This window comes from Chlorocebus sabaeus, chromosome 20, assembly GCF_047675955.1.
Source record: "Chlorocebus sabaeus isolate Y175 chromosome 20, mChlSab1.0.hap1, whole genome shotgun sequence".
In the NCBI taxonomy this organism is placed as follows: domain Eukaryota; kingdom Metazoa; phylum Chordata; class Mammalia; order Primates; family Cercopithecidae; genus Chlorocebus; species Chlorocebus sabaeus.
The window spans coordinates 59,455,413-59,470,532 of NC_132923.1; the positions used below are offsets into that span (position 1 = coordinate 59,455,413).

Here is a 15,120-nt window from a genome sequence, read left to right on the forward strand (position 1 = left end):
CTGAAAGAGCGTTCTTGTATAGGACTTGTAAAACTTGAGCTAACTTACTGTCATGATGAGCCCCTTTTCCTGGAAGTATTTAACCAATGGAGCAGCGTTCTGCTTGAAGTTCATTAGTCTCCTTTGGGTAGCTTTTACATTGTCGTCTGGTCGGCCCTGCTGTTCTGCACGCTTCAGTAATCTTTCTTTGAGTCTCTGATTAGCACAAGCCAGGAATACCACCAAGTCGGGGGTACAGATCTGTGGAGAGCATCAACAAACAGAGAGGCATTCAATATACCAACCAATGCATGTGGGCAGCTGCATCCATTTCCTGTTGTTCTGTGGAGGCTGCCATATATTTGGCCCTGTATGTTTTTGCCAGTATATTTCCAGGGCTGCCGCTCTACCCAAGGCCAGGAGCAGCCTTTCCCACTGTAGTCCATGTAAATAGCATTCCCTAACTCATGTGGCCATATGCAGTAGCCAACACTTTTTATATATGCTCAAATAAGTTTCCAAGTTGAATTAAGAACAGTCTCAGCCAACCTTTGCTAAAAATATTGTATATGCGACTTGATTTTAGAGGGGAGGAACTACTGGGCCACAGGTGTTCTCTACAGTAAACAAGTACTATTGCTATGATTACTATTTGTTACCATTTAAAAATTATCTACTGTATGCCAGGCCCAATGCTATTTCCTTAAGATATTGCTGGCCGGGCGTGGTGGCTCATGCCTGTAATCCCAGCACTTTGGGAGGCCGAGGTGGGTGGATCACGAGGTCAGGTGTTTGATACCACGCTGACCAACATGGTGAAATCGTCTCTACTAAAAATACAAAAAAATTAGCCAGGCATGGTGGCATGCACCTGTAATCCCAGCTACTCAGGAGGCTGAGGCAGGAGAATCACTTGAACCTGGGAGGCAGAGGTTGCAGTGAGCCGAGATCGTGTCATTGCACTCTAGCCTGGGCGACAGAGCAAGACTCTGTCTCAAAAAAAAAAAAAAAAAAAAAAAAAAAAAAAAAAATGTATTGCTAAATTTTACAACAATCTGCAAGGTAAATGTTATCTCCATTTCATAGATGAGCAAACTGAGGCTCTGAGAAATTAAAGTACTTGTCTGAGATCACATGGTCAGTAAAGTAAAAGTTAATATTTGAACTCAAGTCTGTCTGGTCTAAGGCCTCTGTTCCTTTCACTATCACAAAGTACTGAAAGGCCCAAAGGTCTTCATAAATTTCAGAAAATACTGAGGAGTGGCATGAAAAGAACCTATGAAGTAAAGAGTTTCTGTTTAACTAAATTAGAACTAGGATTGCATTTAAAACATAACATGACCATATGAGGTGAATGCAGCTTATAACTGAGAACGGGAGAAGGCAAAAAGACAGTTTGCATAGTGGTTTGAAGCAATAATCTCCAAAGTGTTTTACTGCATCTTCACATTAGTAAATGTTTTAAGCATATACCCCAATTACTTATTAATTTACTAATTATGCATGTACATATGATATGCATGTATTACTATACTAGTACAGAATGCACATTGTAAAATATATATAAAAATACAATTTTTAAAGGATGGGATTCTACCATTGTAATTTTAATGATTTTTTCCCCATATCACAGTGGTTTGCTTTGTGCACTCTGGAGACCACTAGTTAAAAAATGGACTTGGGAGGCTGGGAGACATGGATTCCAGTTTTTTTGCCCCAGGACTTACCAGCTGAACTATAGGCACATAATTTAATCTTGCTAAACCTCTATGTCCTTATCTGTCAATAGAGATACACGAACCTGCCTCCTTGAGTTATTATGAAGATTAAATAATATAAAATACACAGCATGTATGTTTCATGGCAGGTGCTCAATACATTTTAGCCACAGTTACTATCTCTTAGTTTTCATGATTCTATGTGGCTCTGGTTCTCCTTTAACTTCTTATTTTTTATTTTGTTGTTTTGTCTTCTGCTCACATTGGTTCCTCCTCAGATCCCTGAAGTGGGGGGTGTTTTCCAAGGCTTAGATCATACTGTTTTCCCTCTCCAGGTTCTCACTCTTTCCGTGTCCTTCTACTGTTTTGGTTTCAGCCACTACCTTTAGCTGATAAAGTTCAAATCTCCACTGTCAACACTGACTTTCAATAGCACCCCAGTTCTATATTTTCAAATGTCTATGTGACAGCTCTATTTATGTCTGAATGTTACCTGTGACTCGGCAAAAATTAATTTCAGCAACTTCCCACCTAAATAAAATCTCATCTTATTTATTTTTACTGTAGCAACACTCCTGTCCTAAATGTCTTAGCTGGAAGACTTAGTATCAATTCTAACCCTTACTCATCAAAACTTCTATCTATCCAAGTTTTCACTGTTGCCTATTGATTTTGTCTTTAAAAAACTGTTGAAATGACCAGATGCGTTGGTTCATGCCTGTAATCCCAGCACTTTCGGAGGCCAAGGCAGGCAGATCGTGAGGTCAGGAGTTCGAGACCAGCCTGGCCAAAATGGTGAAACCCCATCTCTACTAAAAATACAAAATACGAAAATTAGCTAGGTGTGGTGCCTGTCATCCCAGCTACTCAGGAGACTGAGGCAGGAGATTCACTTGAACCCGGGAAGCAGAGGTTGCAGTGAACTGAGATCGTGCCATTGCACTCAAGCCTGGGCGGCAAGAGCAAGACTCTGTCTCCAGAAAAAAAAAAGAAACAACATTGTTCAGACATCTTGTCTTCCAATTCTCACTGCCACTGTGTAAGCACAGGAATATGCTAGGAAAGGTGATTAGGAGCGTGGATTGTAGAATCAGACAATCCTGGGTTTGAATCTAGAATCTGCCTTCTATTAGTTGTTTGTCCTTGTGTAAACTGTTCAACCCCTTTGAACCTCAGTTTTCCCAACTGTAAAGTAAGGAATAAACTCCTAACTCAGAAGTTAGTATTTCCTAATTTTTAAAAAACACGCAAATCATTTTTGAGAAACCTTAAAAAATTAGAAAATCACTTGGAATATTTGTGTGATATATCATAAAGAGATTACGTGAAGTTAAAGCTTTTATTTTTATCAAATATTATGTTATAAAATTCATAAACATAATTATCAGTAACATCCAGCTTCAGCCACTATAATAAAAGATATAATTTAAATTTTACTTTAGATTACATAAGAATTTTGTTGACAAATAAAATGATATATTGTGCTTGGTTTGGTGATAACGTGTATTAAAACATAAGAAAAAACTAACTCAGCATTGAATGCAGATAAAAACTTCTTGTATTTTTACATTTTTGCATTTCCCACTGAAATGTTTTACTTTAATACATTTTGTGTTCGTTTTAGTCTGTTAATGTAAGTGCTTCTCTTTCCTTGACACAGTAAGGCCATGGATAGCCTTCTACACATGTGCGATTACTACAATGATTACAATCATCACTATAGTCTGTCTTTTACTACAGGCATTGGCTTTTGAAATACTAGCGACAGCTTGAAATTTATGTGATTTTTTAATACTTTGAATAAAATTGCATTTTGCTTACGTATGTTTTTAGTTAGACTTTTTCCAAGCAATTTTAGGTTTACAGAAAAATTAAGTGGGATATATAAGATTTTTGATCAATAAATGCAACTTCAGGTCTGAAAAAGATGACCTTGAAATGAATATACTAAGCTATTGAATGTTATAACTGTGATTAATTTTCTGTCTTTCCTTAGTATAAATTAATGCCTTATGACTAGTTCAGTGGAAACCTTACAAGCCAGGAGAGAGTAGCATGACATATTTAAAGTGCTAAAGGAAAAAAACACCATTACCCTGGAATAGCATATCTAGCAAAAATATCCTTCAAACACGACAGAGAAATAAAAATTTTCCCAGGCAAACAAAAGCTAAGGGATATCATCAACACCAGACCTGTCCTACAAGAAATGCTAAAGGGAGTACTTTAACCAGAAAGAAAAGTTAGTTAATGAGTAATAAGAAATCATATGAAGGTACAAAACTCACTGGCAATAGTAAGTACGCACACAAAAAAACACAGAATATTATAATACTGTAGCTTTGGTGTGTAAGCTACTCTTATCCTAAGTAGAAAGACTAAATGATGCACCAGTCAAAAATAATAACAATGACAACTTTACAAGACATAAGATATAAATAAAAACAACAAAAAAGTTTAAAAATGGGGGGATGAAGTTAATGCATAGAGTTTTTATTAGTTGTCTTTTTGCTTGCTTGTTTGTTTATGCAAACAGTGTTGTTATCAGATTAAAACACGGGTTAGGGCCGGGTGCGGTGGCTCATGCCTGCAATCCTATCACTTTGGGAGGCTGAGGTTGGGCAGATCATGAAGTTAAGAGATCGAGACCATCCTGACCAACATGTCGAAACCTTGTCTCTACTAAAAATACAAAAATTAGCTGGGCATGGTGGTGCGCGCCTGTAGTCCCAGCTACTCGGGAGGCTGAGACAGGAGAATCACTTGAACCCAAGAGGCGGAGGCTGCAGTGAGATGAGATCATGCTGCTGCACTTCAGGTTGGCAACAGAGTGAGACTCTGTCTCAATAAATAAATAAATAAATAAATAAATAAATAAATAAAGGGTTAAAAAATAGTATTTGCAAGCCTTATGGTAACCTCAAACCAAAAAACATACAATGAATACACAAATAAATAAAAAGCATGAATGGGATTGGTGCCCTTGTAAGGCAGAAACCAGAGACTCCCTGTCCCTTTCACCATGTGAGTGCACAGAGATAAGACCGCTATGAACCAGGAAGCAGGCCCTCACTAGACACCAAATATGCCAGTGCCTTGATCTTGCACTTCGTAGCCTCCAGAACTATGAGAAGTAAATTTCTACCGTTTTTAAGCCTGGATAAATAGATAAATAATATACGACTGGGAATTAAAAAAATCAAAATACAAAATAGCCAAGATCACCACAGCAGGTAGGCATAATCAGCTGACTGCTCCACCTCAGCCATAAGCACGCTCATGGGATTCCTTGTAACCCTCGCATAGAACCATGTATTACGGCCTCATGTTCTCCAATAGTGTTCCATTTTAAAGGGAAAATATACTTAAACTGTTTATGTTTTCCCCAAACTTTAGTAGCAGACATCATTCTATTTTAAAAGATGTGAAGACCCTGAAAGTTTTTAAGAAATTCACTGTGAAATGTTGAGAAGTATCAGCAAACAAAATAATGGTCATAGGATCCTCGGCATCCTTTTCCTTAGTGTATGTTCTCAAAAAATATGTGCTGATTGGATGAGTGAATAAATAAATTACAAAACAACACCACCACCAAAAAGTGAGGCATCACTTTTGTCTACACGGAAGTAAACTTTCAAATTGTTGATATTGTTTCTCCTGTGGAATCAACAAAGTCAGTCTTTTTTTCTTATTTCATTACCCAGACAATTTAATCTTCCTCCGTTCATTTTTAAAGCCTTTACTTGAATGACTATTCTGTTAAGAAGAACCTGTGACTGCCTTTGTATAAGCAAAGACATATTCATTGTGTCAGACTGCAAAGTGAGCTCATTTTAATGCTCCTTGTTCTTAACTGTCAGTACTTTTGACTGTCCTGTTCTTTATGAAGAAGTGTTAGAGGGTCTAGACTCCATAATTCAGATCAGCTAAACTGTCAGAAACCAGAAAGTAAAGTACTAAAGAAAAGAGAAAATCACAGTTGAAACAAAAACTTTCTAAAAAAGGAAAAAAGACAGACAACTGGTCTTCACTATCATTTAACATGGAGACAATTTCTGGGCAGAGCTTTCAACAGATCACAGGGATAGGGGACAAAAAGTGGTATATGGGGCCCACCCAGGGGAAGAGGCTCTAGAAAGTAACCACATCAAACCCCACCCCCAGGCTTTTGCTGGAACTCCAAAATGGTATACTATCAAGAGTATGTGTGACCCACCCTCAGATAACTAAATTTCATTTAGGATACCCTCAAACTTTTATTGTATTAAGGGGATTGAATGTGTTTAACAGAGACAAATGAAAAGAGAACAAAAAGGACAAGTCAGAAGAAAATAATCCAGAATGAAGCAAAAGAAGAAAAAGGTAGAAAAAATATGGAAAGGAGCAAAAGAGACACCTGAGACATGGTTAGAAGGCTCTAGAAAAAAAGAAAATGAAGAAGCAATATTTGAAAATATAATACCTAAGAATTTTCCAAACTGACAAAAGTCATCAAATCCCAGATCCAAGAAGCAGTATAAAAACCAACAATAATAAACAGAAAACTCAAACCTAAGCACACTATAGTAAAACTGAAAACCTAGAGAGACCAAAAAAATCTTTAAAGCAGCCAAAAAAGAAATGAGAGATTATTTTCAGAGAAGCAACAATCAGACTGACAGCTAAATTTTCAAAAGAAACAATGAAAGTCAGAAAACAATGACATGATTTCTTTAAAGTGTTGATATTTAATAACTGCCAACCTACATCTCTATATCCAGAAAAAAAAAGTCTTTCAAAACTGAAGACTAAATACAGCATTTCCAAACAAACGAAAACAGAGAGAATTTGTCATCAGAAATTCTAGAGTAATTAAAACATCAAAGAGTATTCTTTAGCTAGAAGAAAAATGATCCAGGATAGAAACTTGGCCCAGAAGAATGAATGAAGGGCAATGAAAATGGTAAATACGTAGGTAAACCTAAATAAATATTAACCTTATAAAAGAATACTAAAAGTATCTTGTGATATTTACAAATAAAGGCAGCACATAAGTCATGAGGCAGGTAAATGAAGTTCAACTGTTCTAAAGTCTTTTACTTGTTCAGGAAGGGTACTTTTGCCACTGTAAAAGTACTGATTTCTATGAGACATTAATAAGTTAATGATAATATGCCATAATTTCTAGAACAGGAATGGGTAAACTCTTTCTGTAAAGGACCAGATGGCAAATATTTCAGGCTTTGCAGACCATATGGTCTTGTAGTGTGCAAGTAGCACAGACAATAGGCAAAATAATGGGCATGGTTGTGTTCCAATAAAACTTATTTACAAGGACAGGCAACCAGTAGGACTTGGTACATGGGCCATAGTTTGCTGACCCCTGCTCTAGAATAAGCACTAAAAAAGCTGTCAGTCACATAAGATATAATTAACTAGCACGGGGGGGGGAATTAAAAAATAAAAATTGTTTTAACTCAAAAAACATAAGAAAGGAGAGAAGAAACACAAAACAAGTGGAACAAATAGAAGGTAAATTGTAAAATACTGGAATTAAACCCAAGCATATAAGTAATTACACTAAATTTGAACAGAATAAATATTTTAATTAAAAAATATGGACTGGATAAAAACAAAAACAAAACTCAACTACCTGCTGTTCATAAGAGTGTGTTAGGCTGGGTTCTTCTGTGCAGGAGTGCCTCAGGGCAGAAAGCCAAACATACACCATGAGTTACTGCACACTACACTGGCACAAAGCTAGTCACAGCAAAAATGGCCAAGTAAAAGGTGGACTCAGAGGTTATGAGGTGGGGCCTCAGAGGTGTTCAATATAGCAGTACACTTTTAAGACGCAAAAAAGCTAAAGGTAAAAGGATGAAAAAACATACCATGAAGACACTAAACAACAGAAAGCTGGTAAAACTATACAAATATCAAACATAGCAGTATACTGTAGGGATAAAAGTATTACCTAGAGCTAAAGAGTGCTATGTCATTATGATAAAAGGTTTAATTATCCAGAAAGAAATAATAACTTCTAATTTGCATGACCTCGTAAACTAGCTCAAAGTATTTAAAGCTGAACTTGAACAGGATTAAAAGGAGAAAGTCATAAATCCACAATCATAGTAGCAAATTTTAATAGATCTTTCTGAGCAACTGATAGAATAAGTAGCAAAAAAATCAGTAAGCATACAGAAGATTTCAACACAATTGACAAACCAATATTTACCTATAACACTGCAACAACCCACTTGAGGATAAAGTCTTTAAAAACACACAGAGAAGTTGTTATAAAAGTTGAGCATATTCTGAGCCATAAAGGAAGCCTCAACAAGTTTGAAATGATTGAAATCATATAATCATTAATGGCTATAGTAGAAATAAGCTCTGCATAAATAATAAAAATATATAAATAAATAAAATAAATAAATAATAAAAATATAGCTAGAAAATCCCTATGTATTAAAATTAAATAACACTAATATTAATATATTTCCTGGGTCAAAAAATCACAATGGCAGAAAATAATATTTTATATTAAATTATAACAAAATTATGACATTCTAAAACATTTGCAAGGTTGAAATCAGTGATCTATCCATGTAAAAATGGTAAAAAAAAAGAGAAAAATTTAGACCTTATAAGATCTACTAAAAAGTAGAAAGAAGAAAAGATAAAGAATAAAAATTAATAAAATATAAAATAAACATATTATAGATAAGGTGTTGGTTCTTTGAAAAGACTAATAAAATTGATAATCCCTAATAAAACTTAATGAAGAAAAACAGAAAAGGCACAAATAATATTGAAAATAAAAATAAATGAATCTCTAAATATTTATCTATAAAGTTTAACATGCTAAAAGAGGATATTAAGAATAACTTTATGAAAACAATTTGGAAATTTTATATAAAATGAACAGATTTCAGTGGGACATGGTAGTGCATGTCTGAGTCCTACCTACTCAGAAGGTTAAGGTGGGAGGATCACCTGAGCCTGGGGAAGTCAAGGCTGCAGTGAGCCATGATGGTGCCACTGCACTCCAGCCTGGTTGACAGAATGAGGCCCTGTCTCAAAAACAAAGAACAGATTTCTAGAAAAACTCAACTTCTCCATACTGACAAAAGAATAAACAGAAAGCCTAAATAGTCCTATATTTATAAAAGATATTAAATCCATAATTCAAAACTCTCACAAAAACAAAACCCCAGACCTAAGTGGCTTCACTGATGAAATGTACTAGAAACCAATCTAACAAAAGCCTTCTGTAAAATACCAAAAAAGGGAATACTTTCCAATTCATTTTATGCAGCCACCATAATCCAAAGCTGAGAACAACATTAGAGGAAAAAAAAAAAATTTTCTGATTTCACTCATGAACATAGACATAAAAATTCTAATAATATAGCAAATGAATCCATCAATATGTAAAAAGGATTATACATATCATGACCAATTTAGATTTAACCCATGGGTGAAAAATTGATTTACCTTTCAAAAACCAAGCATTATAGTTTATGAAGTGAATAAAGGGGAAAATCATTTGATAATCTTAATAAATTAATAAGTATGGAAAAAGCTTTGGTAATATTTAACATTCATTCATAATACTATTATCTAACTAGGAATTCAATAGGTCTTCTTTCATGTGATAAAGAATAAATTCACAAAATGAATAGCAAGCATCATACTTAATTGGGAAATGTTGAAACCTTCCCTTTGAGATTGGGACTGAAACAACGATGTTCATTATCAGCACTTCTAGTTAACATTGTAAAGGAGATTTTAGGCAGTTCGATAAGACACGGAAAAGAAATAAAACACACGGTTGGAAAGAAAGAAATACGATTGTCATTATTTGCATACGATATAAATGTACATATAAAAATTTAAAAATTTAAAACTATTAGAATATGCAAATTTAGCATGGTCTGCATATAAGGCTAATATACAAAAATCAACTTTACTTCTATGTACTAGCAACAAATAACTTAAAATTGAAATAAAAATATTAAAATTTTAAAAGTCATTTAATTACCTAGGGGGAAAATCTAATGAAGGATGGTACAAAAACACTATACTAATCTTGGTAGACGTTAAAGAAGACTTAAAATGAGGCATGTGCCATATTCATGGATGGAACACGTAATATCATAAAATATGTCATTTTCCCCCAAATTGATCTATAGATTCAATGTAATCCCTAAATTCCAACAGGTTTTCTGGGGAGGGATACAGAAATTGAAAAGCTGATTCAAATTTATTTGGATATGCAGAAAGATCAAGAATAACCAAGGTGATCTTCAAGTCAATCTTGAGGAAAAAGAATAAAGCAATAAAACTTATTAAAGATAGTGTGCTATTGTAAGGAAAATGAGTAGAACACTGGAACAGAAGACAGAACCTAGAGACAGATTCACTGCCCAAATATATGGGCATTTGATTTACAGCAAGGGTGGTTCTGCAATGCATTGGGGAAAGGACAGTTTTTTCAACAAATCATACTGGGTACAGTGGTTGTCCGTATGGAAAAAAATGGAATCCCTACATTATATGATATGCAAACAATTCATTCTAGACAGATTTTCAGATCTAAATGTGAAAGACAAAATGATAGTCTGGAAGATAATATATAAGAAAATAGTTTCTATATCTTAGGGTTGGTAAGGATTTGTCAAACAGAACCTAGAAAACTCTAACCATAAAAGAAAAGTTTGATAAAATTGATTGCTTTAAAATAGAAAAAACACTCTTATTATTAACTACTCCATTAAGAGTAAGAAAATGTCAGCTACACAGGAGAAGATGTTTGCCACATGTATAACCAACCTCATTCCCTCTCTTCACTTTTGAGGAGAAAATACGTGTCTACAGTAGGTCAGAACGACTTTTCACTGTGCTATAATACTGAGCAGAGCAGAGGTATGGTTTGTCTCTCTTTTATCACCAAGAGGCTGAAGAATATCCATCTTTCTTTCTTTCTGTCTGCTGCTCATCTTTCTTTTTTGAACTTCCTTTTTCTATGCAGCTAGTGAGATCTGCCTGACTTAATTCTCAAAAGACCTCTGTTGGGCAGCTAAGCACTGACAGAGTTTATGATTCTCTGGTTCCAGTTCCTGGCTTCTTCTGCACTAGCATTGTCTGAATCAACATTTTTATGACAATAGTGGGACAACCTGAGACTGGGGGTGAAATTAGGATTGGAGGAGGCTTTGGTCAGCTTTGGTCCCAGGCTCCAGGCTATCCCCAGCCCAGATAAAAGGAATTCTCCATGTGGTTCAGATAGCATTTTGGGACTCCCCTTGGGTTTGATAACAAAGTTTCACAGCAAAGGAATGGTTTTGTTTCTGAAAAGGTAGTCCTTGCACTAGCTGCCCTTGTTCAGGCATCCTCCAGAAGCCTGCTAGAAATGCAAATTCGTATGGCCGGCACAGAGGCACACCCGTAATTCCAGCTACTCAGGAGGATGAGGTGGAATGATCAGTTCAGCCCAGGAGTTTGGGACCATCCTGGGCAACATAGCAATGCCCCATTAAAAAAAAAATGCAAATTTATGAGCTCCATTCTGCTCTACTGAACCAGAATCTCTGGAAATGAGACCCATGAACGTGTGTTTTAATCTCTTCTTTATATGAAACTTTCTACACAGAAATGACTGGTCAAGATAGGACCTTAGTGAAGTTGTAGGGTATTTAAAAGTAAAATAATAACAACAATAAAAATCCAAAGTGTATCAATATGATTAACCATGAAAATGGAAAAAATAAAGCTTTTTTTTTTTTTTTTCACTGAGGGAGAGAACTAGTATATGAAACTTTATTTTGGTAGTTTAGCCATTTCCTGTTGAAAAGCTGCATTCCATCTGTTATTGTTTGAGTATGTCCACCAAAAGTTCATGTGTTGGCAATTTAGTTGCCATTGTATTGGTGTTAAGAGGTGGGGCCCTTGGGAGGCAATTGGGTTAATACCATTACAGTGGGAGTTCAGCCCCCTTTGCTGTCTGTGTTCTCTCATCCACCCTTCTGCCATTGGATGACCCTTGCCAGATGCTGGCAACAGCCTCTTAGACTTCCCAGCCTCCAGAACCATAAGCCAAATACACTTCTGTTCTTTATAAATTACCCAGTCTGTGGTATTGCTATAACAGCATAAAAGAAACTAAGACACTATCCATTTCCATGATCCTGTGGTAATATCTTACAGCCCCAAATGCATATGGTTTCTACTACTTTAGTAAATAAATTAGTTACTAAGTTACTCTGTCCTTTCAGAAGCCTAATTAATCATATCTGCTGAACAGAGAATATCATTAATGGTTTCAAAAATATATCGTTAAAATTAGTTTATGAAACGTATTTCTGTGGCTTGATTTTTATGGCTCAAATCTTCATTTCAATAAAAGTGATTGGGGTACATTAGGCTCTCAAGATATACGAATTTAATAAAGAGGAAACATTGAAGGTTTTTTTTTTTTTTTTTGAGATGGAGTCTCATGCTGTCACCTAGGCTGGTGTGCAATGGTGCAATCTTGGCTCACTGCAACCTCCGCCTCCTGGGTTCAAGCAATTGTCCTGCCTCAGCCAGAGTAGCTGGGATTATAGGCACCCACCACCACATCCAGCTAATTTTTTGTATTTTTAGTAGAGACAGGGTTTCACTATGTTGGTCAGGCTGGTCTTGAACTCCTGACCTCATGATCTGCCCGCCTCAGCCTCCCAAAGTACTGCAATTACAGGCGTGAGCCACTGCACCTGGCCTGAAGTTTTAATGAATAGTATATACCAGGTTGACAATAAGAAAATGAATGTAAAGTTACAAAGCTATTTTTTTTTCTCCAAGATGTCTTTTCCTCACTGCTAATTTGATTATTCAGGCATCTATTTCATTCATTTACAAATTTATTCAGGTAGTATTTACTAGGATCCTATTATGAGCTAGAAGTGAAGTTCTGGAAAGGTAGACTGAGACTAGATGGGCTGGCATTGTCTTCCATGCTTAGCAGCTGGGGTTTTGTTATATATACATGGGAGTAATATATTTTATTTTGTGCTTTACAGTGCCGATGGCAGTGCAGGCAGCAGACTAGATGGGGAGAGACTAGAGGCAAACAGATCATCTGGAAGAGCTAATGAGCCTGAACTGTCTACAATTATGTGCCCTTTATGAATAGAGGGCAAATAACATATAATGTAAAACATGATCTTTATGACCATAAGTGCTAACACTAGGCAAACAGCACTGCGATAAGACAAAATAACTTTCTGAAATTGGAGGGGAGGGAGAAATGAAGGCAAATGAGTAAAGTTAAAATATACATCAGTTGTTTCTACACCTGTAGGGTGAGCTATGCCTGCCTGGTTCCTGGTGATCAGTATATGGACTCCTCATTACTAGGGCATGTAATGCATGATTGAATAAACTGCAAACAGCATCTATTAAGAAGTAGTCAAATGATTGGATGATAATGTTGGCTGATGTTGCCAGATTCAGCCAAGAAAAATCACTATAGGGATTTTCTTCAGCATGTTGTTAATGTCATCATTTAGCAAACTTCTTCATTTTTTTTTTTTTTTGAGATAGGATCTTGCTCTGTTGCCCAGGCTGGAGTGCAGTGGCTCAGTCATAGTTCACTACAGTCAAACTCTTTGGCTCAAGTGATTCTCCCATTTCAGCCTCTTGAGTAGCTGGGACTACTGGTGCATGCCACCATGCCCAGCTTATTTATTTATTTATTTATTTGTAGAGATAGGGTCTTGCTGTTTTGCCTAGGCTGGTCTTGAACTGCTGGCCTCAAGCGATCCTGCCACCTTGGCCTCTCAAAGTGCTGGGATTATTGACATGAGGCACTGCACCCTGCCCCATTTAGCAAACTTCTAAGCCAGCTCTCTCTACCTGCCTCCTTACAAACATTTAACATTTAAATTCATAATACTGACTATAGGAATGATTGCCCAGAGATTTTGTTATTGGTATGTGAACACGATCCTGACTTATACTGACTACTATGTTCATGAATTCATGGAAGCAAAGATTGAGAAGGATCCTTAACGGTCATGTGGTCCAAATTCCTATTTAATCTGCATAGCAATTAATTTTCAAAAAAATTTGGAGCTAACTAAAAATATATATCTTTAATTTCATTGCATTCATTTAAAAAAGAAGTAACAGTGTTATTTCTCCATGATCTACCTACTTTGGACAACTGGATTTTATACTTTGAGACGTATTGCATCCATTCAAAGGCAGTATTAGAAAAGTGGTTTAGACATTTTTAAAGGAAGAAGCACATTTTCAAATCTTTTAAAAGCATTTCTTGGAGGAAAATAAAACTCCAGAGTATATTAAATGTGAACTGATATTGGGAGAATACAAAAGAGTGAGAAATTATCAGATAGCACCATTAATACTTCATGCACAAACTTACTGAATGGAAAACAGACTAAAAACTTGCCACAAAATGTCATTATTAAACATTTCCATTTGAACCTTATATGAAAGTACTTAAAAAAAAAACTTTGGTGTTATTCCAAAGGCAAACTGGTATCTTTTTTTAGGAATAAGTCACTTTGATTTATGTAGCTGAAAGAAGCTAACACTTCAAAAGAAGATTCACGCTTAATATAGTTCTATTTCACACTTATCCACATTTATTTCTTAGCACTCAAACACAATGACTGTCTCCAAAGAAATTCATAAGGCTATTAAGTTATTAATGGATGGAGGAGTGATGGTATTGCACTCTATTCATTAGGTCTTACCAGATCTCTCTGCTTAACTCAGAGAGTTGTCTCAGAATAACTCTTCTCTTTCATATTGGTAATAAAAAAATACTTTAAACATATCATCAGCCAATATTTGAGGCATTAAGTAACACCCAAAGTCCAGCCATAATTTGATAATATATCTTTAGTGCATCTTGTTCTCAAATTTTTCTTGCACATCCTACATATAAGAAACATTAAGGAAGAATCATTCATTTTTCCATTCCTTCAATCCATAAACATTTATTAATTGTTTAATATGTACCTTTAACTGGTTAAACTAGCTCACTATCCTTCATTCATTTCTTTTTCTTTTTAAACATTTTCTGACAAGTATGGTTCTAAAACCACCTGGAAATGCACTGATAGGTGTCCACTTCAGTTCAACAAACATTTACTAAGCATTTACTATGAGTCAACTATGACACTAGATGAAAGAGATGCAAAATGGGCAAGACATACTCCCTCTCCACAAGGTTCTCCCAATCCATTGTAGAAGCAGACACATAAAATGTTATTTCAATACAGCGAAATTCTATGGAAGTTTCACTATATTGGAATATAGTTCCACAATGGAGGCCAGCACAGGGTGTAACAGAGGTAGAGAAGAGGGCCTTGAGGTCTGGAAACTTGTGGTCCATGTGAGCAGCACATGACCATATGGCATGTCATCTTTC

General features: G+C 35.7%; 1 protein-coding gene across 2 annotated transcripts in view; it reads right to left on the minus strand.

Annotated features, from left to right (window-relative positions):
• The window catches only part of AK5 (adenylate kinase 5), a 287,532-nt gene that overhangs the window by 225,371 nt on the left and 47,041 nt on the right, over positions 1-15,120 (minus strand). For both annotated transcript variants that reach the window (XM_007978238.3, XM_007978240.3), the window contains exon 6: positions 49-240. In XM_007978238.3, the coding sequence (XP_007976429.1) occupies positions 49-240 (192 nt within the window). The remainder of the gene's footprint in view (positions 1-48; positions 241-15,120) is intronic.